This window comes from Mus musculus, chromosome 13 (genome assembly GCF_000001635.26).
Source record: "Mus musculus strain C57BL/6J chromosome 13, GRCm38.p6 C57BL/6J".
NCBI classification, from domain to species: domain Eukaryota; kingdom Metazoa; phylum Chordata; class Mammalia; order Rodentia; family Muridae; genus Mus; species Mus musculus.
In genome coordinates, this window is record NC_000079.6 from 74,009,375 (window position 1) to 74,036,321 (window position 26,947).

The 26,947-nt window shown below is 49.1% G+C and overlaps 1 protein-coding gene and 1 pseudogene across 2 annotated transcripts; one reads left to right on the forward strand and one right to left on the reverse strand.

Moving 5' to 3' along the window:
• Positions 1-44: 44 nt before the first annotated feature.
• On the forward strand, positions 45-26,379 carry Tppp (tubulin polymerization promoting protein). Of its 2 annotated transcripts, none has more exons than NM_182839.2 (4): positions 45-135; positions 11,765-12,076; positions 21,376-21,529; positions 21,847-26,379. In NM_182839.2, the coding sequence occupies exons 2-4, from the start codon at positions 11,769-11,771 to the stop codon at positions 22,039-22,041; spliced, it is 657 nt and encodes a 218-aa protein (NP_878259.1). In that variant the 5' UTR covers positions 45-135; positions 11,765-11,768; the 3' UTR covers positions 22,042-26,379. The 2 variants fall into 2 exon arrangements, with proteins under 2 accessions (NP_878259.1, XP_006517472.1); XM_006517409.4 differs by lacking the exon at positions 45-135 and adding an exon at positions 632-720.
• Gm6263 (predicted gene 6263) lies at positions 9,221-10,938 on the reverse strand (annotated as a pseudogene).
• Positions 26,380-26,947: the final 568 nt, after the last annotated feature.

Here is a 26,947-nt window from a genome sequence, read left to right on the forward strand (position 1 = left end):
GCGCCTAGGCGGAGCGGGAGGAGGAGGGGCATGTGGGCGGTGCCGGAGGGCGGGGCCCGGCGGACAGCTCTGAGAGCTCGGCGCCCCTGGGCGCGCGTCTAGTCGCTGAGGCGCAGCAGTGGACGCGTTTTGGAGGTAAGCTTGCGCTGGGCGCTGTCCGTGGTCCGAGGCGCGGTTCTGGGGCCAAGGCTCGGGACCCCTCCGGTCCGTGAGGCTGGCCACCTGTCACTCTCTGCAGTGGCTAGATCAGGTCTAGTTGCTGAAGCAACTAGTTCCTTTGAGATCTCAGAGCAGTGGTGTCAAGAATGGGTATGCGTTTACACTGAGCCAGGCGCATTGCGTCGGCACTTGATACGGTGGACAGAAAACACCCCACGGCTCCCCACCAGACCAAGGTGCCAGGCCTCGTGCCAGCGACCCGGGTCGCTGCTCGTGGAACCTGGTGGAAAACGGGGTAAAGAGAAGCCACCGCCCGGAGCTGTGCATACCGGAGCTGGAGCTGCCGGGGGTTCATGGGTCCAGAATCCTGAGCGCGCGTTGCGTCCTGCAGGTGACAGCGCCAGTTCTCTATGTCACCCTCCTTTCGAGCCTGCATCTCTCATTCGAGATGGCGAGGGTTTTGTCAGGGTCGCATGTTGAATGCCCACGTTTGCGCGAAGGAGAGGGAGGACTCGACCCTTGCTCGGCGGTTTCGGTTATGTAAACGAGGCCTTGAACTAGGTGAGGAAGACGAGTAGTACCCTTTGTGGCGCAGCTTTGGACAGGCTGTGTCCTGGTGATTGGTCCTGTGCGTGTCCTGGGGCGAATGGAGGCGTTCGGCCCAGAGCCCACTTGCGTATCTGGGCTCCCTTGGCCGTGTAGGTGGCTTTCTTAGGCGGCGCGAGCTCTCCACGACTGGAGCAATGTTGTGTGTGTTTGGGGGAGCGGGGGAGAGTTGGGTGGGGGGCGCGAAACCCTGCTTGTCTTTAGCTGGATTCTCTGGCGGCCGGCTGCTGTTTCTGCTCGCGTGCCAGCCCCTCTCCCGTCACGTGACCCTGAAGGACTGGCGAGGGGGAGGGGCACAATCTGAGCGTCTCTAAAGGACTCCTCTATTCAGAAAAGCTCCTGATTACCACCGGGACTCGCCATTAGAAAAGGTGCCCTATTCAAGTGGCGTATTTGAATAGACAGCTTTGAGAATCCCTGTCTTAACCGATGGTGAAGTGAGGGCGACCTGCGCAGCTGCACGTTTTCCTCTTGGTGCTCCTTGGGTCCGCCTTCTCCATTTCTTGAGGTTGTGGTACATGGCTATTTTAACTATCATCTAAGGTTTTGGAAATTTTTATAAGCATTAGAAAATTCCGTTTAAGAACACTGAAACCAGACATGAGGGGTGGAGGCTTGGGAGAAGTCTGCAGAATGGGGCCCTGCAGACAGCTCTGCTGAGCTTCAGGGAGGATGAGACCCAGCTTCCTCAGCAGGGCCTGCTGTCCTATTTATAGTGCACGACTGAAGGAGGAGCCTGTAGGAGGTGTGATTTCAGTTTTGCCAGGGAAGGGAACCTTACAGCCTTGTCCATCCCATCTCCCTCGCCCAGGAAGGCTGTGTGCCCAGAGACCCCCCATGCAGGAGAATGGAGCTTACCACTTCCTCCTGAAAGGAAGAGTTGGAGCTGCTCAGCCACAGCCAGGGTTCAGACATGGCTTCCAGTCCCTAACACCCTCATGGGGGCTCCTAGTGCCGATTCAACCTGGAAAGACCAGTTTCTTCATAGAGAAGGGTCACAGTGTTGCTACCTCAGCATTCTCTATTTATGGCCAGGACTTTTCCTGTCCACAGCATCTCCCTACCTATACCACCTCCCAATCAAAATAGCCCCACCCATGACAGTTCCACATATGACCCGCAGGAGTCTCTTTATGGCATCCTTCACCAATGGCATCACTCTGAGCATTTCCCACCTACGGTAGCTCCTCGAAGACCTACAGCATCCACCCATAGTACCCTCAGATCTGTTCTCTATCTTACCTCTGCAGCCCTTGGAAAGCCTTTCCGTAGTGTCTTTGTCCAAGGCAGGAATAGAATGGAGCAGCCCTGCTGGGGTCCCAGAGGGTGTGGTTTCTGTGAACTGAAGCCTGCACTTGTGTGCCCCACAAATGGTTTACTGTTATCAGGGAAAACTCCATGGACAGAATGACTTTTCCTGATGAAGAATGAGACCTCTTTGGACCCAAGGTCTCCGTAACGGTACAATGATGTAACTTAGCTTTAAGTCATGGTTTGATGTCTAAATGCCCAAATGTAAGGGTTTCTTTGGTCTCTTTCAGGCAAGTATGAGGGGGGTTGGTTCATGAAGTAGCTCAGGCTCCTTCGCCACCTACCAGGCTTTAGTGAGCTCTGCCAGATGGCTGGCCCCTGAAGATCCCTCCCATAGCGACCCTGCTTCAGTACTGTAATTTCCGTTTCCTCCTGGCAACCATCCCCACTGCCCTCTGTCCTGTGGTGGAAAGTGTGGGCTGGAAGAGTCCTGACAATTTCACCTCATGAACATCATCCTTGAACACTGGCTTAGCTCTTGCCTGTAGTTTTGACCTTTACACATGTGAAATCACACAGCTGCTATTCTATTAGACTATCTTCTTTGACCAGTCTTGGTCTGAGCAGACTCATCCATGGCTCTAGTGTTCTACCTTTCTGTTCTGCTGTCAGCTGTCTTTGCCTCCCTCTTGGGGGATTGAGAATACAGCTCCCTTGGACTCTCCTATCAACCGAAAGGCTGGGCCTCAGGTCATGTGCACTGAACCAGAGGTGCTGCTTTCTAGAGTGTCCCACCAGTTCCCTTCCCCACTTGGTGTTCTGTGTTCTGCATTCCACATTTGCCTCAGACAGACTTAAATGTCCCCACCTGGCTAGGTGTGTCTGGTATCTGCTTTGGAGTTGTCTGCCCTTTCCTGGTTATACTGTGAAGCTTGGCATTCCTTGTGTTCTCTGGCTCTCCCCTGGATGTAGTAGTCTTTTGTTCTGATGAGTAATCTCCCCCTTTCTCCCCTTATTGACTACAGAGGCTTTTTGTATATATTGGACAAGCCATGTTTGTTGTACATAACAAGAATCTTTCCTTCTCCAAGCTTTGACATTTTAGTCTCTTACCACTTTTTTTTTGATAAGCAGAAGTCCTTTTGGGAGGAGAGTGTATAGTGTGCCCTGTGGCAAATCTTCCCTACCCAAGGGTATTTGGCTCCTGACATTGGTAGATGGCATAAGAACACTTAGGAGCTCAGCCTCCTTGTTCCCCTGTAAGTGTGACATGTTCTATGCTTGCTCGCTTCCTCTGTGCACCTCCATTTTTTTTTCTGTCCCAGCACCTAATAATTGAAGGTGACATATGTATGTGCCACAGAAGATAGTGCCATATGTAGTTCCATGTAAAACTCAGTCTACTTGGGCTGACTTCCCAGGGCCTTTGGGTATAGCCCCATCTGACTCTCTGATGTCCTCCCATGGTTTTGTCCCCCTGTGGCTGCTTCCAAGATAGTGCCTTCTTGGAGTATACTCCAGGGGGACGGTTTCAACCAATTCTTTACAACCCTCTTGGGAAGTCTTATTCTACTCAGGAGAGCATAGCAAACTGATTTAATCGCTTCCATCAAGGTCTCATCTTCTTGGAGGGATACATGCAGATAGAGTTGTGTCTGGTCTCTGTCTTACAGGGGTATTGGCATATATTTTACCTTTCAACTGTGGACAATCTAGGTTGACTTCATGTCAAGATACTGTTTCCAAATCAGGTTCCATGCAGAGGTTGTGGCATTAAGATAGTTTGAGGGGCTACTGCTCAGCCCCTTCATAGCCCCCTCAAGGTAATGCTGAGATATGTAGCATGCAACTTGGGAGTGCCCATGTACATTTGGTGATTGTGAAGCCATGTTGATGTTGAGTTAGGAACCAGTCACCTACAAGTTCATCTGGATCTGACACATGGAGCTTCTAGAGGGAGCATGGTGACAAACCCTGGCATGCCACTGTGAGATAGATACTCAAGAGAGTGGTCTTCAGCACCTCTGATATAAGGAGATCTTAGAACATGGACCCACAGTAAGCATACATCTTGATCTTGATTTTATCCATTTGGACCCATGCAGGATGCTGTATTGGCAAATATTTTGGAGGATGGACTAGAAATAGTGTTTGAGCAGATGAGGTGTGATGGGATTTGATTTCAGTACTCACTACTGGCCTTCGGCAGTTGTCTAGAGCCTGGAACTCATACTAAATGCTGGCTATGTGGGGGCTCTCACTCTCTTACTCTCCACTCACATTTATGAAGCCACCCATGGCTCTAGAGAAACCTGGTTTCTAGCTGGACAGGAGGAACAACCTTAAGGAGTCACTGAACACTCTGAAATATTTCGTGGTTCTTCTACATGCTCAGTCTTAGGCTCCCACTTAGCTACAGGGGTTTGTCTCGCTCATTATTTTTAGAAGGTATTTCTGTAACTCCCACAACCAAGAATGGTGGCTATCCTCATTTCCCTAGAACTGTTAGCCAGAACCTCAAATGGTCACTCCTGAAAGTGGCCGCATCCTTGAGTTTCCTACTGAGGGCAGTCAGGGCAGCATTGTGGGTAAGGACTCAAATGTGAATTCCAGCAAGGTAGAGCAGCCAGTGGCTTTGGAGAGTTCTGAGCTCATTTCTGTTGCCCTGGATGTTGGATACAAAAAAGGACATTTTTGTATCCCAAAAGGACCCTAACTCTAACCCAGTCTCCTTACCCAGGATTCCCTTCTCCTAATGTATGTATGGGGTTTTCTGGAACATGTAGTCCTGCTCTGCTTACACTGCAGCCAGACCTAGGATATAGGAAGTGAGATGACATGGATACTGGGCTACCCGTCCCCTGTAACACCCAGGAGAATTGTGTTGTGTTTAACCTAGAAACAGTGAGAAGCACGGGGTTTGGTTCTCAGGTCCTCCTGTAGCTTGGGACTCCAGTCCTAGTGACTGGTACTATGTTCCATCCTGACCAATCCTAGTCATTCTCTGGGCTGTAGGCTTCTGGGTGCACTATGTAGATGGGGCCTGGGTGACAAGAGACATGGCTGGGTTTCCTGATAGATTTGAGCTTCTGAAACTGCCTCTGTGTGCCTGCAGGATATACACATTCAGAAAATGCCCACTTTGTGGGAGTTCACCCTGCCTGGGATGACAGCTCCCATTGAGATAAGAGGCCACTCACATGGAGTATCCTGACGAGGAGCAGGGTGTATGGCTGGATTATTAATGAAACAATTATCAAAGGCTGTGTTGTGTGTAAGTACACTCTAAAGTACAGAGCTTGTATAGGAGTCTGCTTGTGTCCCATCCTCAGATGAGCCCTCTCTAGGGCTAGCTGGATGTGTCTAGATCCCATCCAGTCAACCTAACCCTGGTCTTACATGAGGTCCCGCAGGGCTAACCTTTGGTGGGATGTAGTGAGGAAGAAGAGGTGAGCTCCAAGTGAACCAATGCCCATTTTTTCCCATCTTGGACAGATTTCCTTCTCTTGAACGTCAGGTCACAGTCTTTCTAATTGGCTGTCCCTGACCTCACCTTTGCTGATGAGGCTGGTGGAACTGAGGGCAGCCTAGCTGGAGGTCAGGGATTAAGTGTCTTGCAAGTGCATGAAAGTCTCATTTCCCTGGATTTAGCTGGAGGTTGCTTCTTTCAAGCCCAATCAGACCCTAGTAACGAGGATGAAATGGAGTCCCTGGAACATTCTAGAGAAAGAGCTAGCCCTGGCCTGTGTGCTCCTGTGGAGATTCCCCGGAGAGGCAGAAGTGCTTTCTACTTCTTTTCTGTATTCTTTCCTGGTTCCAGACACTTTGTCCCATGTGCTGATATCTGTCTCACTCATGGGCACCTGGTCTAGTCATAACCCTTACTTTATTCATAAACACCCATCATATTCATAAATGCCTTCTCTGCTCATGGACACCTTGTCCTGGTTGTAGTAATAGATTCCTTGCTCTGCTTACAGACAATCCACTGATCCCCTCATTTCCAGTCTTGTAATGAGGCTGCTCCCTGAGGTGAATAGCAGCTGATGTTGGTTTATACAAGTCTCTTCCTTGTCACCTCTAGCTTTTGTATTTTTCATTTCCTTCTTTTTTGTATTGCTACATGTGGGCATATGTGTGCTATATGTGTTCAGATGAACTGCACCTGCATGTGTGTGTGTGTGCATGTGGAAGTCAGAAACCAGCCTCACTGTCATTTATCAGAACTCACTAATTAGGCTCAGCTGGCTGACTGTTGCCCTATCACCATCTCCCCTGTGTATAGGAGAATTAAAAAAACACACGCCGACATACTTTTTGTTTTTGTTTTTGTTTAACATGGGTTCTAGGAATCAAACTTATCTCCTCAGAACTGACTGAGCTATTTTTCTGACATACTATTAGATTTTTCTTTAAGAAAAAAAATTTTTTTTTAATTTGATTTAGTATTTTTCATTCTGAAAATGGGGCCCAGTTTATTTCCTATAGGCTTTGTTAGGAACACTCAATCCTTTGGGGTTGGCAAGGAAAAGTTAGGGTATATAGGGTATATGGGATGCAAGAAATCTTGTCTGGGCTAAAGGGGTCCTCAGGGTTTGCAGAAAGCAACTCCAGTTCAGAAGTCCCTGGCATCTGTCCATATTCCCTCCCACTGCAAGATCTGTAATTCTACCTCCAGCTGGCCTCCCTTGCCTTCTCAGGCCTGGTCTGAAGATGCAAATCTGGTAACATAGTCTGTCCCTACAGTCAGTGCTGTTGTGGATAAGTTACCATCTCCTATCCTCCTGACCCCTCAGGGAACATAAGCAGTCATTGCGGGGTCACTGGCTGGCGCCACTTCCCTCCTCCACCACACCTGCTCTTTTTGCTCCCGGAGCAATCATTGCTAAAGGAGGCCAGTTCAGGAAGGGGCACCCGCTGATAGGCAGACACCATAGGATGAAGTTGGGGTACATCCCTTCTGGATGGCTGAGAGACAATGGATTACAGGTTATCAGGAAAGGGGCACAAGGCATATCTAGGACACATACCTGAGGTGTAGGAGTCACACCTTGGAAGTGCAGAGCACACCCGAGAGGCTGCCCTTTATCACCACACTTGGTGGATCATGTGCCTTCCTGGAACCTCTTCTAAATGGGCTAACTTCCCTCATGGAAATTGTAGTGACATGGTGGGACACACAGAGATCTCCTTAAACTTTAGGCTTGTCTCAGATGCTGTGGGGCAGCAAAAGCAAGAGGCCAGGGCCTTTAAATGTGGGATGGGGGTTGGGAAATGCTTGCAGCTCGCCATCCCACAATAGTAGAGGAATGAAGGAGAGAATTAGGTCTATAGGTACCTCCATGTTCCAGTATACCTTGTCTGTAGCCTCAATTCGCTTTAGATTAAGTTTGTTCTCACTGCTGCTGTTGTGAGCTAATGGATCAGTTCACACCAGAAAAGAGAACCTGTGGACAGGAGCCCTGCGTCCTCATAGCCTGCTCTGGGTGTGCCCTGATTGCACAGCATCTTTCTCTTTCTTTCACCGAGCAAGTGATGCTCTGGTGATCTTTGTAGAGCCACCCCACTGATTTTTAAAAATCAGTTTATGATATGGCATGAAGGTAATACATGTTCAGGGTAAAACAAAGCCAAAATGGACACAGAGTCTGGAGGCCTAGCGACAGTCTCAAGGTGCATCCTGAGGAAAGGGTCTCAACTTCCCTGTCTCAGCCTATCCTTTGTGCAAGTGTGTTGTTGGCGCCCTTCAGTGGTTGCTATGTAGGTCCCATACTAAGCTGATCTTGCTGAAAAATCTTGGCACTGGGACTTTAAAACAGTGTGGTCATGCTGTCAGCTACTCAGTAAAGTCACAGTTGTCAGCTGCTCTGCAACAGAGCCCCCCAAAAGCTCCAGGATGACTTATTCCAGGGTTGAGTTTAGATGGGTTCTGCCTTCCAGAATGTGGTTGTAATTTGGTTGTTACTCAGGCCTCCTATTGATTTCTTTGGTACCTTTCAACCTGTACTCATTCCTGACTCCTCAGTGCTGAACAAAGACAGCAGGAGGCTCTCTGAGCTACCTCTGTATCCCTGATCCCCTGGATGTGGCTGGGAGTCCTGCTCAGGAGTCTTTTTCCTACAACATATGAACAGTGGATGGCTGGAAGGGAGAGTTCCTTCCCGTGAGGCCCATCCCCACCCTGGTAGCTGTTCACTATCTTGTGGGCCCATAGTGCTGTAGAAACTGAGACAGAACCCAATCTGCACCTGTCTGATAGGGAGTGGCCACACCAGCGTGAGACACACCGTCATTGTCCTGATGTGCCATTCTTCTGTTGCAGGCTTGCTCACGATTCTTTTGCCTGGTTTGAATTTGCTGCTTGCCAGGCTCTGACCTGCCTTAGTGTTTTGCAGTCTTCAGAAGGCAGAGCCCCTCTCATGTTTCAGTGTCCTGTGAGGGCCCAGGGCAGAAGCTCAGAGAACCCACGCACTGCATGGACTTGATTCACCAGGAGTCAGGTCTTGTGGAGAAGTAGGAGCTCCTGGGCTAGAGCTTCCCACTTAACGTTGCTGTCCTCATCTGTTGATTTTTTTCTGTTGTGCTTTTGTTTTCATTTTCAAGGGAATGAGCAAGAAGGGGACCGACCTGATTTTTGTGGCTGACTAACATTTGTGTTATTCTGGCTGTTTAGGGAACTCACACTTTTGTGAGTTCAGCAGGGGCCACATTTCACAGCATGCCTTGACCTCATTGTCATTGAGATCTCCCGTCTGGACAGGGCTTGCACATCTCAGTTTCGTGGGCCAGTGGTGTGTGCCTATACCAAGAGTTCCTCTCCTTGCATTGAGCTGTTAAGCATTCAGTTCTCAGAGAGAAGCTAACTGGTAGCTCCTCATTCCTGCTTCCTGGGGGCTGGAAATGGCAATATGTCTATCCTTGCTGGAACATCAGTGGCTGTGGCGGGTTCATCTGCATATCCTTGTGCTCCTGAGTCTTGCTGGGAAGTAGTACCCTCTCCCCAGTCGTCGTCTTCTTCTTCTTCTTCTTCTTCTTCTTCTTCTTCTTCTTCTTCTTCTTCTTCTTCTTCTTCTTCTTCTTCTTCTTCTTCTTCTTCTTCTTCTTTCTTCTCCTCCTCCTCCTCCTCCTCCTCTTCCTTCTTTTTTCATAATAAACTTTATTGTGACAGGCAGGGCTGATCCCTCCCATGTTGGGAGACATCATGTGGCAAGTGACAAAGCTCTGAGCCCAGCCCCTTTTGGGGCTACAGTGGTAGGGATGGGAGCAGGGAACAAGCCCCCTAACTGGGGTAATACCATGATTAGAGACAGGGGAGGCAACCAGAGGTCTTTAGCTTTGGAGAAGTGTACTCCCCCAGCCATGTTTTGACACTTCTGGAGTTTGGGCAAGGACCTTCAGGTCCTACTTGTCCTGCATCTTCTCCAAGATAGGCACAATCATGTCAAACTTGGGTCGATTTGCAGGGTCTTCATTCATGCAAATCTTCATGAGCTTACATACATGGGGGGAAATGTCCGGGGGGATGGTAGGCCGAAGGCCTTCCAGTGCCACCTTCATTCCAATTTTCATATTAGAGAGGTCAGCAAAGGACACCTCTCGTGTCACCAGTTCCCACAGAAGCACTGCAAAACTCCACATGTCTGCTGAGCGTCTGTTTGTGTCTTCAGGCTTCTTCTGCAGGGCTTCAGGGGCCACCCAGGCAGGCTCATACACGCGCCCAGGGCACTGGAAAGAAAACTTAACATCAGCCATGCTGATTCGGGCAGTCATATCTTCATCGATCATTACACTGTAGCTATTGAGTGCATGCCAAGGTATGAGAGGCTCTAGTGTGTGAAGAAAAGCCATGCCTCTTGCCGTGTCCAAAGCAAACCTTACAGCTTGGCTCTGGTCCACAACGAAATTGGTGCCTTCATGTAGAACATTGTAGAGAGATCCATATGGCATCCAGTGTGTGATGAGGGTTGGGTGGGGGGCCGGGGGAGCCTGGCAAGTATCTAGCACTGGGATGTGAGAAAATCCTGAGCCGGGGACATTCCTCATTGAAGTCCCTGCTTTTCCTTGTACTCCAGTCTCGAACCTTCAGCACCTTCACAACAATATCATTGCCCTGCCAGCGGCCTTTTCATAGCTTTCCAGAATGATTCTTGTTGAGCTTTGCCAGAAAGTTGAGCTGTTTGAAGTCAATACCGGAGTGTTTGTTCAGGGTCCCATTTCAGGGCCTTGTGCAAGTGGTCCCCTTCCAGAACGTGTCCTTGTATGGAATATGGTTGAGATTCTGGCCCATCTTCTCTGCCTGTTCTGGGAGAAGCTCTCTAAGGGGTGCCTTGGCTTTGTCCACAGGCATCTCTCTATACTTGTTACAGATGCTCCCAAGAGCCCCGTTAGCCACCAGGTCCTCTGCCACCTGGTCTTGGCCCCAGAAACATGCATAGTGAAGTGGCACATTGCCGTGCTCATTCACTGTATTGATGACAGTCTTGTATTGCAACAGCTTTTGTACAATGTCACGGTGTCCATGACTAGCTGCCAGGTGAGGGGGGTATCATCCCCACGATTATCACATTGATCTGAGCTCCCTGCATGATCAGCATTTCAACCACCGCAGAGCTGCCTTCTCGGCAGGCCCAGTGCAAGGGGGAGAAGCCATGATCACCCCCCTGATTGAGGTCATTCTCTGTGTTGTCCAGCCACAAGCGCCACCGCGTTGCCCTCTCAGCACTGAGTGAAACTGTTGTTCCATAGCAGCGTTCCGCACAGAGACCCCGGGACTGGGGAAGCCTCAGGGGAAGGGACTCGGGCCGCAGGTGCCTTCTCGGGGGTGGAGGGTGAAGGGGTGAGAGGGTGAGGGGGTGAGGGGGGGAAACTCCTGTCCTGTCCGGCCATGACAGCCGCCAGGCCCCGCCCCGGCCCGCTCAGGCCAGTGAGGGCCGCAGTCCCTCCTTTCCGACTTCCTACTGCCTCCTTCCCAGTCTTCTTAGCCCTCCTGGATGTCTGTCTGTTTTTTGGTTTTTGGTTTTTGGTTTTTCGAGACAGGGTTCCTCTGTGTAGCCCTGGCTGTCCTGGAACTCACTTTGTAGACCAGGCTGGCCTCGAACTTAGAGATCCACCTGTCTCTGCCTCCCGAGTGCTGGGATTAAAGGTGTGCGCCACCATGCCAGGCTTGTCTGTCTGTTTTAGGACTCAACAGCCCACAAAAATCCCAAAGAATATGGCTATACTTCTGGTTTCCCTTCCTCAGGGTCTCTTCCTCTGAGTCCAAGGGCCAACTGCACATTCTAGGATCCCAGGGAAGGCCTTTATTGTGTCTCCAGGGTCACTCACAACTCCTGGGCATGGCTTAGCCTCTGCTCAGAAGGCTCAGGTCTGAGGAACAGTTATCATAGCGTGACTGGTCTGCATCTTAAGGATGGCATTATTTTATAGACTCAAAGCATCCCTCCTGGCATTCACCCACAGCAGGTAAGGCCCAGGTAATGGAAATGTGGCTGGTGGAGTGAAGGGAAGACCCATTGTTGCTGAGTCAGAGCCTGTTTCCTTTTTCTAGAGTCTGCAGGTATCAGGTCCAGCAGTTGGACCAACACGATCATGCTGGGCATTCGGCTCCCAGGGGTCCTAGACCTCAGAAAGGCTGCTCTTCTTCAGCTCTTGCCTTATCTCGTTGCCTGGTACCACAGACTGCAGCAAGAACCAGGGACAGACGGGCTGTGAGAAGCAAAATGACCCCTTTCTTCTCCTTCTTTCCTAGCAACATGGCTGACAGCAAGGCCAAGCCTGCCAAAGCTGCCAACAAGACACCACCCAAGTCCCCAGGAGACCCAGCCAGGGCTGCTAAGAGGTTGTCACTGGAGTCAGAGGGTGCCAATGAGGGTGCAACTGCAGCTCCTGAGCTCAGTGCCCTGGAGGAGGCCTTCCGGCGGTTTGCAGTACATGGGGACACCAGGGCAACAGGAAAGGAGATGCATGGCAAGAACTGGTCAAAACTGTGCAAGGACTGCCACGTGATCGATGGGAAGAATGTGACCGTCACTGACGTGGACATTGTCTTCAGCAAGATCAAGTGAGTGGCATGCAGGTTTAGGTCGTACAACTCATATCAGGAGCTGTGAGGGCCTGTGAAGTATCTTGCTTGCAGACGCTGAAAGCTTGACGCTAAGAAGTGGGCACAGAACCTGTGGTGTCTGGGACAGTTTGGGCAGTACATTGGTCACAAGTGCCTTGGAACTGCTTGGCCATGTCCTGAGCTGTGGTCCTTGTCTCGGTCCATTTGGCCTTGGATGTGGCCAGGGTGGGGACTTCTGGCCTTGAGAAAACTTAGTTAACCCCAACCAATACCCAGGTTAGTGAGCTTTTGCTAGACATGATCAGGATCTGCTTAGGTGAACAGAGACCCATCCGCCGTGGGCTGAGTCTATGAGGTTAGTGTGAAGTTCAGGCCTATGTAGCTCTGTTTCCAGGGTATGGCAGTGGCTCATGACACCCTCTTCTAGCCCCTTATCCACCTCCATTAATTTTGTACTTGAGAAATGATCACATATGCAGCCAAATTGATACAAATCAGAGAATGGCCGTTTTGTCTTACATCCGCGTGCTGTCAGGTCCTGTGGTTGATCTCTGTGGGTGCTACTAGCTGAGCATTGCTTCCTCCTCTGGATTTGGGTGGGTGATGTCTTCATAACTGGTTGTCAATATCCACTTTCTTATGGAATTGTTGGTGCTCTTCAGGTACAGTAAGGCTTCCCTGCCCCCAGGTTGTGCACTGGTGCATGGGAGAGTCTTTGAGCAACAGCCAGAAGGGTAGATGTAGCATGGCAGATAGCTCCTGAGAGCACCAACGAATATCACATTCCAGGAACTTAGGCATTCCTGGAAAGGTGGAGGGATTTAATATATGTCCCAGTGGAAGAGGTGACACAAGCCAGTCCCAGATTGAGGGTGATATTGACATCTTTCTGTTTCAGCTGAAGCTAGCTGTAGCTTCCTCTAGATTCTGGTTGAGGGAAATGAAAGAAGCTGAGCCTGAATTTTCAAGGTCCTGGCCCCTAGGAAGGGGGCTCAGTTGAGAATACTGAGCCAGAGCCTAGCTGTCCCCATGCATTTCAAGGCTGATATCAACTTCACTGTCTACCGGGAGCTTGAGACCTCTTCAAAGCAAGAAAATCTCAACCCCACGCTCCCTAGTGAACTTCCTATTGCACACAGCACACAAAAGTATGTCTTAGGTTTGAATGGTAAAGGCTGAGAAACATGTCCCAAAGGAGTCCTGCGTCCTGACCCTCTCCAGGCTCTGCTGATCCCAGAGGATTCCACAAAGGATTCTGAGTTCGTCTATTCTGCTTGCTCTGTCTCCTGTGGTTTCCAACCCCAATGAGAAGCTGGAGAAGAGGCTCTCCATGTAGCTTCAACCTGTGAAAGCAGATGTTGTGTGTACACCGCCTCAGCCCTTTCTCCCATCCATCTGAGACTCTGTTCCTACGATGTCTCAGATCTACCTCTGCCCGAAGTTCAGTTATTGTGGGTGAGGATGGTAGAGGAAGTTATGGCCAGTGGCTCAGATGTGTGTGGTCGCTTTAGCCTTATGCCCACTGTGAAAGCGCTTACCTCTACCCTGGAAGGCCCCTGGCCAGGGTTCCTATGTACTTCTAGACTGGGGTCCTTAGGCTTCTGTCAACACTGCTTCTTTCACAGCTTCATCTGCGTGCAATGCTGTTGGGTACCAAAGACCCTTATGTGACCCCCTCAGAGGAAGGTCTACTGAATACTGTATTCATTGTATTGCTTTTATAGGAAGGACCCAGACAAAGGGTCAGGGGATAGTAATTCTGTCCCCCGAGTCCCTAAATAGAACAGCACAGTCATTGGCGCTCAGGAACCACGAGGAGTCTACAAAGTTCAGAACAGGTCATAAGGACCTAGGGAGATGCAAGATTATGAATCTATGAAGGAGCAGCAAGACTAGCCCACAGAGCCTCTATACTGCTGCTGCTCCTTCATAGATGACCTAGAAATCTTGATGCTTATAGTTCCTGAGACCTTCCCTATACATTTCACCAAAGTGACTGCCCCTGAGTTTGAGTATTGACACCACCATAGGCTTTGCCACGGGGCGGGGGAGGTTTTCCCAGGTTTGGCGAAGCTCACTGTGCTGGTCACATGGCCTGTTCTGGCTATCACCTTCTGGGAAATGTGCAGCCTTCTCATAGAAACTGGCCGTATGAGTTTCACTGGACAGTTCCAGGCAGGGACAGACAGGCAGGTCCTGGTAAACAAAGCTGCTCTGGTAGGTTTGCCAGTCATGAGTGAGGTGGACTGACCCAGGCTGCAAAATGATCAGCACTAGACCCTCTGATACAGGGATATGACCCTCATTCTGGTGCCAAGAGCTCCTGTTAGGCCAATGGAAACGATCTGCAACACTGAGACCTAGAAAAACCAGGTTAGAGCGTCTACCATATGTATACAGTTAAAGCCTTGTCTAACATGTGCATGTTAGCCATGCCTACTATGTGCATATAGTTAAAGCTGATGGTTTTACGGAGCTCACTGTTAGTGTCTAAACTGGCAAATGAACTTGGACAGCTCCTCACTCTATCGCCCCTCATGCTCCTCCTCCACCAGCAGGTGTCCTTTATAGACTCAACTCTGAGCTTACTAGAAACCCTGGCAGCTCTTCCTACACCGGGAACATACAGGATGTCTTTTAAGCAAGGCTAATGAGCTCATCATACTCTTCTCGGACATGATCCCTCATGATACTGTATCCTCAGTCATCCCAGTGTTCAAGATAATCAAGATCTAACCAAGGAATGAGACCCAGAGACTTGTGTCTATGAGGAAGCTTCTAGAAGGGATGGTTGGAAAGTAGGAAGAAGTGACCTTTCCAGAGGTCAGTCAACTTCTCCAGCTTCTTCTGAAGGAGGCTACCTTCCAGCTTTTGTGTGCCTATATATGTGCACTGCACCCCCATGTAGAACGTATGGTTCTACAGCCTCCTGGTGGGTGGTCCTATGAGGTCACGGGTCTTTTGGATGACGAGGGCCACAGAGGACTGAGTACTCCAGCTCCACGTGTCCTTCCTGTCGTGGGAAGCGCTGGACCCCTATGAATGAATCATGCGAAGCGAATGCTTGTTCCCAGAATGCAGAACTTCAGATGCTCAGACATTTCATTCCTGACTCCAGGACATGGTCATTGTTCACTGTAAACTCTGGGCTGCCTGAGAACTTTGGACTGTCCCTGTCTTGTAAGTCAAGGTCCTGGAGAGCAAGTATATGCAGCCCAAGCCTAGAGAAGGCTCAAGGCTCTGACAGTCTAGGCAGACAGACAATCAGTGCTAGGCTTGCTGACACTGTGGGGCTGATGTCTAGCTGGGCGGCTGGGGTCAGGTGAGGATTCTGTACGTAGAGACCCAGAAACTCCTTTCGCCTACACACCTAGACCCTTGAGACCCTAGAGGCTGCCATCCCCCCATCTCTGTCTTTGAACTCTCATTCCTGCTGAGTCTGGGCTCCATTGGGTTCCTTATGAATGATGTTCCTCTTGGAACTCTTCTGTTCTGGAGGAGGAGCCTCACTCCAGAGGCATTTGTGAACAGAGGATTCAGAGTCCTGTTGTCCTCTAGTGTAGAGGGACAGTATTCTGAGTACCAGGGTGGTGAGGGAATGCTAAAAAGGATCAGCAGAAAGGGCTGGGGAACTCTGGGATTGATATTTCCGGGAAAAATGGGGCTGTAGTGGTGCTAGTTGTACTATGAGGTCTGGGCATTTGTGATCCCATGAGGGGCAGCAATTGCCTCCTATAGGAGTTTGGAGCCTGGGAGGAAATTGCTTAGGTATCTCCAGGAAGTTGCTGACTCTGACAGGACTTGAGAGGGGAAAAAAAAAAGTTCAACTATTTCTGTTTTGGGGCAGGTTGCCATGGCTCTGCAGGCGTGGCGCCAGCTGGGGTATCTGCAGCCTTTGTTTAGGTCCCTGTCACTATGGCAACGCTTGTTTGTTTTGATGTTACTATGTGTTAAATTTTAAACAAATTTCTTGAAGCTCTATACCAAGTTTTATTGTAGACTACTGTTAACCTAGCAAAAGGCTCCATCCTGCAAAAGGCTCAGCATGGCCAGTCTCCACACAGTTAATGGAGACCTGGCATTGAAGCAAGGCCAGCTTGGTGCAGCTTGGGGAACACCTGCCAGCCCTAGGCATTGTATCTATCTGTGACTGTCTGCAGGGGATCTTTGTTCCTGAGTGTCTGTGTGTGTACCCTTGATTGCTTGTGGAAGAAGAGATACAGAGGCCTTGGGGTTGGGCTGGGCTTACCTACTGCCTCCTTATTTTAACCACCATACTACCAGGTAAGGAGGCCCTAGACCTTTGGCCTTCCTGGGCCTGGACTGGGTGCTGGGTAACCTCCAGAGTAAACACACAGATTCCTGCCAACACTGTGCAGAGTCAGAAAGTAACTTGGCTGGGGTGTCAGGGCCGGGTGTCCATTATGTCTGAATACAGGTCAGAAGGAAGCCAGGCCAGTCCCTACATGTAAGAAAGCAGGGTCTAGATCTGTCTAGACTGGGGATTTGTCAGCCACTGCTCAGTCTATGAGCTGTTTAGTGTTCCTTACATGCCACAGCTAGTTATAAAGGCCTGATGGGATGTTTCAGATGTCTGTATGCTGCCAAGGAGGCTCAGTAGAGAAGCCGCCTGGGCTAAGTAATCCATTACTCCTAGGAACAGGCCTCAGGTCTGGAGTCCTGGCCAGAGTTTTGGGTACCTGTGGTGAGGATGTGTTTCTGTGTGTACTACTTGTACAAATATCTCAGAGAATCCAGATGCCAAGGATCCTGGACATGTGAGGACCTTTGGAGGCAGCCTCTGTTCCTGGCTGTGGTGCCCACTCAGTTCCACTCATCTGTGGCACACATGTCACTGGAGCTCCTCCATCAGGCTCTGCTTCCTGGATCTCAGACAAGGCTAACAGTCCCATGCTCCAGGGAAGAGTGCCTGACCCTGCAGGCTTTGAGTGGAGCAAGATCCAGCATGCCTCTTACTCTTCAGGCGCCCCAGTACCTGAAGCCTTGCTGCTATTCTTACTTCTGCATGGCCCTCTAGTGGCTGTATATGGCAGTATAGTGACTCCTCAGTCGCCTGCTGGGAAACTTAGGGTTTTGACCTCTGTTGGGGGAAAGGCAGGACATGTGGAACTTTTTTTGCCTGATAGTCACTGAGCTAGTTGCCTCCGTGACTTTCTGCATAAGGCTTCGTATGTTCTGCTGAGTCTGCAGTGATAGGCCGTTTGGGTGAGAAGCATATTCTGTTCCTTAGCTCTTCCATCTTGCTTGGGAAGCTGGCTGGCCAGTGCACGAAGGACATGTAAGAGAATGATCTTCCCCAAACATCTATAACTTGTCTGAGCAACCAGAGGCATATCCATCCTCATGGCTTACCCCTACTTAATCCAGGTCAGAACCATGAGGAGGTAGGGGTGGGCAGATGTGCTCACTTTGGGTCACCGGGTGAATGTTTATCCCACAGCCTCAGGTCCCTTGGAAGAAAACAAAACGACAAGTAGAAAGGGGCTTTAAGGATTTGTTCTCAACAGAGGGAAGTAGCAATGCTGCAGGTCACAGATGCCTCCTCTAGGCAAGCTGGTGACTGCCAGTAAAGAGACATAATGTGGAATGTACCCAGAGTAGGGTCATAGTTTACTGAGGTTAGCAGAGTAGGGTTGCTGCTTGGCCTCTGATTTCCTGAGATGGGCAGTCCTTGTGGCTAACTGGCATCCAGGCCCTTCTAGGCAGAGAGCACATCACTTGCTCCCAAGGAGTTTAAGTCCAGTGACCTGCTGAGGGTACAGAGAACTGACAGGTCTAGACTTGCAGCAGCAGCAGCAGCAGCAGCAGCGTTGTCTCCTGCACAGAGCCTAGGTGTGGATCCTGAGAAGATAGTGGGCATGGGAGAGTCCTGAGGAAAGAACAAGCGACTGGTCTCTGAAGAAAATGACCATACTTCTACACCTCCCTTGAATACATATAAAGCGTCAGACAGTGGTAGCAACAGACAACTTGAGGCCCATGGCAGCTGAGGCTGCTTTGTGGTCCAGCAGGCTCAGGTCGGATCCACCGCATGGATAGGGAGGGTATAGTTCTCCACTCCACAGAAGCACCTACTCTGCCTGCAGAGTATCTTGTTGACAAGGTTGCTCTGTGGTGGTGACTTCAGAAGCCACAGCCATCTGTAAATCCCAGACAGCCTTGTCTTTTCCTATGTGCCTCACTCCTTCACCTCTTAAAAGTTTTCTAATTACACAAGCCTTGACAGGGACCCCTTCACAAAGTGCTGAATTAGGGGCTCTGTGAAAGCCCAAAGCCGAGGTGAGCAGTGGTAATGTTTGTGGTATTGGCCAAAGGGGATTAGTCCTCAGAGGGCTCTACTGCTGAGCCAGGTCCTAGAGTCCCCAAGAGACTGAGAAGGTGCCACTGCAGATATGGGAACAGGGCCTGGGATGCAATCCCAGGCCCCAGGAGTACACGTGAGCAGATACCCACTTGTAAGCCAGCTTTGGGCAGCCTGAGAACCAAAGGTAGGGAAGTGTCCTAGGAAGATCCCTTAGTCTTGAGAGCTCTAGATATGGGGTCTGTTGGAGAACCCTGCCGAGGTTTTTACATCTCTGAGGAAAAAGTGGGCATTGTCTTCTCAGAGCTATGTGGTGATTCTGCTTCAAGAAGTGCCTGGCTCTCCTGGGGTTCTTTCTGTGAACTGGGGCACCAAGACAGGACTCCATCTCCCCCAACAAAACAGTTAGACTTGTAAGGACACAGGCCAGAAAGGGATTCTTGGTACCAGTGGAGCAGGCATCCAACTCTATCTGAATGTGGCCTGTGATGGGAGAGCCCCTTCAGTTACCCCATCCCCCAATGACTCATACTGGTGGTGCCTGGTGCCGAGGCTGCCCAGAAATGGCCTTGTGCCCCAGCAGCAGGTTGCCAGGCTGGCCATTAGGCCTGGCATCCTCATGTCAGCCTAGGAAGGGTTGGGAGTAGGAGACAAGAGTGCCATTGACTTCTCACGACAAACAGAGCAGCCCTGAGGGGCCTTAGATCAACACTGCCCCCCACCCCCCAAGGTCCTAGGAGAGAGGGGAAAAGCTGTCAGCTCCAGGCACCACTGAACTATGAAGCCAAGCTGCTCCAATACCCTAGACCGCCCAATATCTCAAGGGTAGCTGGCAAGTACTGGGGCTAAGAGCATTGAAGGACTAGAACCCACCTTCTAAGACACAAGACATATACTGAGGCTCCTTACCCGTGTTAGAGGCCATTATGCAAGCTTCTATGCTATATCCTTGATCCAAGTGTAATGGCTCAGTGACTCCCCCAATCTCCTAAGTAGGGGTGGCCCCCAGCACGGGGCCCTATACGTTTCTCCAAGAACATTTGGCTCAGCTCTCCTGGTGTTTAGTCAAAATGCCCTATATATTCAGACACATGTATAAAGTATGAGACTCCTCCAGGCACCAGTAAAATTTCAGGGTGTGTGGGGACAGTAGTATTTTCATGTCTGGTTCCTTAGCACAGTCACTAAGGGTCCACTCCCTTACTGTGTTGCCACTGCTGTGTCCTCGCAAGGCTACCCAGGGAATGCTTATCTGACCCCTGCTAAAGGATATTTGGGTGATCTCCAAGTTAGAATGACTGAATAAAATCTGTACATTATTCATAAATGGGTTTAACACAAGCTTCAAACTGCATTTCTCTGGAAGCAGCCTGGCTTCCAGGGAGGCTGGCTCATGGTACATCCTCCTCAGCCTGCAGCAGTCAGCTTCCTGATCACTTCTGCTTTCCCAGGGGCGACTTCCTGTGTGTGTTGTTCCCCACCAATGGGTTTTCCTTGGTGAGGAGTCTGATCCAAATACTTGGCCCATTTGAAAATGTCTTTTCTTTGTGTATTTTAGATACAAGCCTCTTTTCAGGTTTATATTTCCTGCAGCTCTGTGGTATTTCTCTGTCTTCCATATCATTTGAGAGAGCGTGGATTTTAATATTCTGAAATCTAGTGTGGCCACTCTTGTCTTATTGAATGTGATGACTTGGCCTCATTTCTAAGAAATCCTTACCCACCTAAGGTCACCCAGGTTATCTCCAGATATACGCGAGAAAGTTATTTCTGGGGTCATGCTCTGAGTAGACTGAGGGAGCTGTGAATCCCAGCTGGCTTATTTTGCAGAAGTAGCAGATGTTCTAGCTGCTTTCTGAAATAGTCCTTTCTCCTTGACCTTGTTCATTTAGGCACCTACATGGGTGTTTCTGGACACCAGACAGGTCGAGCTATACATCTCATACTTTGTTAGTATCTCTCATCCCGTCTCCTTCAGGAGACTTTGTATGGTGTCTTGGAATAGTATAGTCTCAGACCTCTGACTGTTTTTAGTTTCTTTGTTTATTGTTGCTGTTTTGTTTTGAGACAGGGTTTTGGAGCCCTGGCTGTCCTGGAACATCTGTAGGCCAGGCTGGCTTCGAACTCACAGCATTCTACCTGCCTCTGCCTGTGTAGCCCATGCTCCACCACTGCCATGTTTTTGTTTTCTTAAACTCATCTTGGCTGTTCTGGATTCTATGCTGATGGAGAGACTTCAGAGTCCTACTGGGATTTTGTCAGCCAGCTGCTTTAAAGCCCTGAACGCTTAGCACTCTGCAGCTGGGATCTGTGGCATGCTTGGTCATACAAGGCAGCTTACCTCTGGCCATTTCACTGAAACTCCCCAGCAACATGCAGGACGTGCAGACTCGCATCTCTTCTACATTACGCCAAAACATTGAAAACTTCAGTAATTTGGATTAGTTGGGGGTGAATGCCAAGTTGAAAATGTCTTAAAATTACAACACATTTTGGCAGGAGGATTTTGTGAAATGAGAAATTATCTAGGATGATCACTGGTGGCCGGGTACACATGGTGGGTAGGAGCTCCAGTCTCAAGCCACCCTGCTGACTAGGGTGGCCTGCACTGCTCACTCTTAGGATTCTGATCAGGCTGGTGATATGGCTCCTCCCAGAGCCAGGAGAGGTAACCCCTTGTCTGTGGCTGGCTTACTTTGAGAGCTATGGCTTTAGGCTCTTTCCAGGCCACTTCTGACCCTCCTGTTCCATGAGGGGCTAGGGTATCCCTGGAAGAGTTTGATAGGATCTTTCCTGGTTTTCTCTGTTTCCCGACTCAGGAAAGACTACATACAGAAATGTCCTGACACTCTGGTTGGTGACATTTGGCTGTGACCAGTAGGGATCACTGCAGAATGCAAGAAGGGATAGGATACCTGTGGGGTTGGTCCCAGAGGACCTCTACCTGAGGACTTAGATGGCCTGTCATCCACAGAGGAAAGTCCTGCAGGACCATCACCTTTGAGCAGTTCCAGGAGGCACTGGAGGAGCTGGCCAAGAAGCGGTTCAAGGATAAGAGCAGCGAGGAGGCTGTACGTGAGGTGCACAGGCTCATTGAGGGACGAGCACCAGTCATCTCTGGCGTCACGGTGAGGGAGTGAGGCATGGGTGGGACTTAGTGTTCTCGATTGCATCTGTCCTTGGGGAGACTGTGGCCCAGCAGTATCTGAAGGCCACACTGGGTAGATTTAGGAAATTTTTATACTTGTCAGTCCTGTAAGTGTGGGACTAACCCAGAGCCAGGAGACCAGGGCAACCCCTTGTCTGTGGCTGGCTTACTCTTCAGCCCCTGCCACCTCCCACCTCCCACCTAAATGCTGCAATAAATGGCGGTGGCCCTTACCCAGCTGTATCATTTGACTTATAATAACACACTCTGATAACACTGTCTTCTATTCTCTTTCAGAAAGCTGTGTCCTCACCCACGGTGTCACGGCTCACAGACACAAGCAAGTTCACAGGTTCCCACAAGGAGCGTTTCGACCAATCAGGAAAGGGCAAGGGCAAAGCTGGCCGTGTGGACCTGGTGGATGAGTCAGGCTATGTGCCTGGTTACAAGCATGCAGGCACCTATGACCAGAAGGTGCAGGGGGGCAAGTAGCCTCATAGGCTGACGCTCTGGACACTATAGGTGGCAGGCACAGGACTTACACCCATTGCACTTCATTACATTCCTATGTTTAACTGGGCAGAACTCAGAATGCACCTCCACTAGGCGATGGTGGGGGCAATGCCCGATCCTCCTCCTGCTGGGTGCTTTGACACTTCTCCCTCAGACCCCAGGTTTGGGCCGTGATTCACTGTCCTGTCCTAACATACCTGCCCTGTCCACAGCTGGAAAGTGGACTGCTATTTCCAACTGTCTCCCAGGATCATACCATACTGGCCACTTGATTTTCAGGTAAAAGGGGGTGGTTTGGGTAAGGAGAAGCAGAGCAGATGCCAGAACTCACGCTGACCTTATCTAGGCACTTCTAGGTCAGCAGGAGCTAAGAAACTAACCAACTGCATAGAGTAATCCTAAACAGGCCCTTTCATCTTTCTTGACCACAGCACATGGCTGAGGCTACTTGGTGGGTTAGCACACATGTGTGTGAATACACATATGCACACATGCATATTAACCAACCGAGTCTGTGCTGTGAGAGGCCAAGAGAAAATGGAAGTTCCCCAGCGACCAGGAGAGTGACTTGGAGTATGAAGCTGGAAGTTTCTTCAGTGTTGTTTTAAGAAATGACAAGACTATATGCTTGGTCTCAAGAGTGATCCAGGGAGATCCAGAACATCAAGCTGCCATGTCCCATCACCAGGTTGGGACGCACATCATGCTGAGACACTTTGTCCAGACCAGGCCTGGACAGTTGTTCCACCAGTGTGAGATGGAAGCTTTTACCAGGGCAAGTTATACTGTGTTTTGCTCAAAATTATGTGTCTTCAGCTCTATGGAGCCTTCTCTGGGTTCAGTTTTCTTAACTTTTCTCACAAGTCTAAGTGTAGGGCACTGGAAACCAGAACTAGGCCCAAGAAAGATTTGCAGCATCTGCTAAGGTTTCTTTTTCTGCCACAGGAGAGAAGTCAGGACTCAGCCCATCCATGTGTGAGGATGGCACTTAGCTAGGCCCAAAGGCATGCACCATCCTCATAAGAGCCCCACAGCAATTGTTCCTTTGCATTAACACAGCCCTAGCCTTGCATGCAACTTGGTGGACTGTGTGGCCTTGTTTCTAGAAAACACACAGTGGCCTCAGGATATGCTTCCTGGAGCAGATGGGTGTTGAGGGTGGGACATTTTACATGGCTTGGACAGCATAGGTAGACAGCAAGGCTATCTTCCCCACTGCCATGGCACATAGTCACATTATCCACCTCTCTGGGGTTCAGAGAGCATGGCTTCACTGCAGCACCAGAGAAGACTACCTACTAGCCTAAGAGAGAAAAGATGGGCCTTAATACCAGACCTCCCAGACAGCAGGCTCTCTGAAAGTTCAAAGTTAACAAGCTCAAGGAAAATGGGGATGGTTGGCTTCCTCCCAAGGTTTTTTGAGTTTGCTGTGCCTGGCAAGTGGTGGAGCCTCCTTTCTGGAATCTTACCTCACTGGTCTGGGGAAACAAAATGACCCTTGCACTTCTTGCACCCTCACCCAGAACCCCTAGTCCCCATGTGGCTGGCAGTCTCCTGCTCTGAGGATGCTCTTTTCTACTGCCACCATCACAGCCAAGTAAAATGGAACACACACACAAATCCATCAGGAAGTGACTGCATGTGGGCCAGGGCAGAGGGGAAGGCTAGTAAGGCATCAGAGGGTCCCCACAACATGTAGTGGGTCAGATGTTTCCCTGACCCCCAAAATAGTACGAAAACCCTGGACAAAGCCTTCTGTTCAAAGGGCTAAGATGCCAGAATGATGTCCAGATGAAGATTCAAGCCAAGTCAAGGGTTAACAGCCTAGGAACACCTAGGAAACAACATAAGTGTCCACCTTCACGTGACCGCCCAGCGTCATGGGGAAGCTTCATTATAAACTGGTCACCTTACCTATGTGCTCAGGACTGAACAGAAAAGCTCAGAGTGGCAAGCCCGCATAGGTCCTGGGCAGTAGAGGACCAGAACTGCCATCAGAGTGCCCAAAGGTATGATCCTCAGCAGGAAAGCATTCCAGGAAAGCAACTGAGAAAGCATTTCTAATGGCTCTTACACAGCTTGGACTTTGTAAATGAAAATTGGGTTACTCTGCCTTGCTGGTCCTTACTGTCCAAGAGCAGAACCTGAGCACCCTTGGGTCCTGAGGGATAGTCCTAGGCCTGCCCATATAGTTCCCCAGCAACACCCAGAACTATGTCAGACAAGTGGTCTTCATTGTGTTCCCCCTGCCCCCCAGAGTTTCCTTACACAGCACCTTTCTTTAGTCAGTGTTAAGTTTAACTTTGAAAATAAACGCTCCCTCTAGATTATATGTCATCTAGCGAGGGAAGGGTAGTAACAATTAGATCACGGAGACTTGGTGTCTTTGTACCGTCAGTTTAAAATGTCTATGGAATTCATTGTGACATCTGTGTACCCTTTCGACATAGAAACTGATTTGAATCAAACTTTGCTGCACAAAACAGATGTGTATTTTCCTCAGTTTGATTTGAACACACAGGTAGAGTGTTTGTCTCTGCTGCATGTTTTATGCAATACCAATTAGCTATTACTAATTATGGATAAATAGAATTCAGTGTCTGTGAATAAAAACAAACAAACAAAAACTGCACAGCATGCAAACCAAGACCCAGGGCCATGTGCTATTAGGTGACAGGCACACGAGACAGGGATAGGTTCCCATAGAGGGTGACACTCAGGAGGTGACATTTTCATTTCTAGAGGGGACACCCAGGAGACAGAGACATACTTTGTTGTGAGCTGACCCAGGAAACAAAGGATACATTCTATCAGGGGAAGACACTCAAGAGACAGAGACAGGCTTTCTTTGAGTTATGACAGCAAAGAATAAGGACAGGTTCTGTCAGGGGCGACACTCAGGGACATGGATTGGAGTGACAGAGTCATATTTTGTTGCACGTGACACTCGAAGATATGTTTTGTCAGAGTGAAACCTAGGAACATGGTCTGTAGAGGGTGACATACAGGAATACATTCTGTTGGAGGTGACATTCAGGAGAAAGGGAAAAATTGCAGGGAAGAGCCATGCAGATGGTGTCTTAAGTGTCAGGGAACGATGGTAGGTAGGTTGGAGGCTGTCTGCAAACACTGACTCTAGTAGAACCCCTATTTATTTCTATTTAATGTAACGAACAACTAGTTAGTGGAAATGCTTTACCAAAATCAGAGTTCAAATTACGTATTTAAATATTGTTGAAGATCTATATTTATACTGGAGTATTTTTACACCTTTCAGTATCCTATCTTATATTGGGGCATAGGGGCATTATGACACATGGAGATAGTTCTGAACTGGGCTGCACAACAGTTCTGCCACCTCCCTGTAGTCTGTCCCAGGGAGTTGACAGGTGCCTGCCCTGAGCCAAGACCCACTCGCAGAGGCCCTGGGCTGCCTCAGCTGCCTGTTTTAATGAATAGTTTTACTGGCACACAGCTGTACCCATGTGTTTACATACTGTTCTGTAGCTGCTTTGGTATTAGAACTAGCTGGGAGGATTGAGACAGACGCCATGGCACAGACACATATGGTATTTGCCACCTGTTCTTTTTCAGGGAACACTGCCTGTCTGTCTGCTTGGTTCTCTCTCTGTAGACTTGTGTACTACCTGGCTACAACATGGGCACATGGGGGAAGCCCTGCCAATTAAGAATGGCAAGAGTGACAATTTAGCTGTACTGTGAAGACATCAGTAGACAGAATATCCTTCCAACACTGAGCCAAACTGCTCTTCTTCACCAACATACTACTGACCATTTTACAGTTCAGGGGTGTGGCCATCTTGGGACGCTTAAATTATCTCTTCCTTTAGATTTAACCAAGCCAAAAAACAAAGGAAGCCTGTACAACAACTTAAACTTGAAAGGAATAATATGCTACTACTACTAGTTTGTACTAAGTTTTTTTTTTTTCAAGAAAGGGAGTTAAGTTTATATATATGTGATATATATTTTTACACTATTTTATTAATGTTAGGGATATGGAGTTTATCACTTTATCAGTGTGATGGGTAATGTTGATGTCATGGGTGTTCTGACTCAGAAAGACACTTATACTGACATCTAAGCCACACTTGCTCAGACTGTCTGTCAGGTCAGGATGGCCCTGCTGTCCCTCCTATAGAGCGCAAGGCGTCTAGTCACCTAGTTGGACATATGGCCTGGCTCATATTGCTTTAGTGAAACAGCTTGTGTCTTTTATTTCGTTTATTGTGTTTGCTGTTATTAACATTGTGTGTCAAGTTGGTAAAGTGATGAATAAAGGTTTTAAAATATGGATTTCTATTTGATTTAAAGTACTATAATATCTATGGTCGTTGTCACATCCTCTGGCTGGCAGGGCCTTGATACATGGGTACTAACATAGAGGTGTTTAAAGTCTTCCTTGCATCAGTGCTCAGCAGCAGAGAGCCTCATGTCCATTCCACTCAAGAGGCTGTCTGCTTCTTAGCTTAGGCAGGACTGCATGAAGACCAGTCATCTGTCAGGTTCAAGGCCAGGGCTGGCTTTGCCCTAGGGTGAGGTCCAGGCCTAAGGTAATTACTCATAAACTGCATGACAAATTACCAGCACACAAATTACTGTGAAAGCAGGTACAACATCAAGATGATTAAAATCAAGGTGAACTTCAAATACTAGTGCAAAGAACATCCAATGAGGTTGCTGTTCGTGAGGGGAATAAAAGTTGGTTTTTGTTTGATTGTTTGTTTGGATAGCGTAATAATTTGCTACTAGTAGACATAAAAAATGCAAAAAGTGATCACAAATGAAATGTCTTTAACAAAAAGTAAAACAAGAGAATACGCAGGCAGGTGGCTCAGATGAGTAGGAGTTATGCACATATTTT

Excerpts from the sequence above, each read along its gene's own strand:
- Tppp (NM_182839.2), top strand. The coding sequence starts at position 11,769 with ATGGCTGACAGCAAGGCCAAGCCTGCCAAAGCTGCCAACAAGACACCA. Across the intron at positions 12,077-21,375 it reads ATTGTCTTCAGCAAGATCAA|AGGAAAGTCCTGCAGGACCA; the intron begins GTGAGTGGCATG and ends TGTCATCCACAG. Across the intron at positions 21,530-21,846 it reads CAGTCATCTCTGGCGTCACG|AAAGCTGTGTCCTCACCCAC; the intron begins GTGAGGGAGTGA and ends ATTCTCTTTCAG.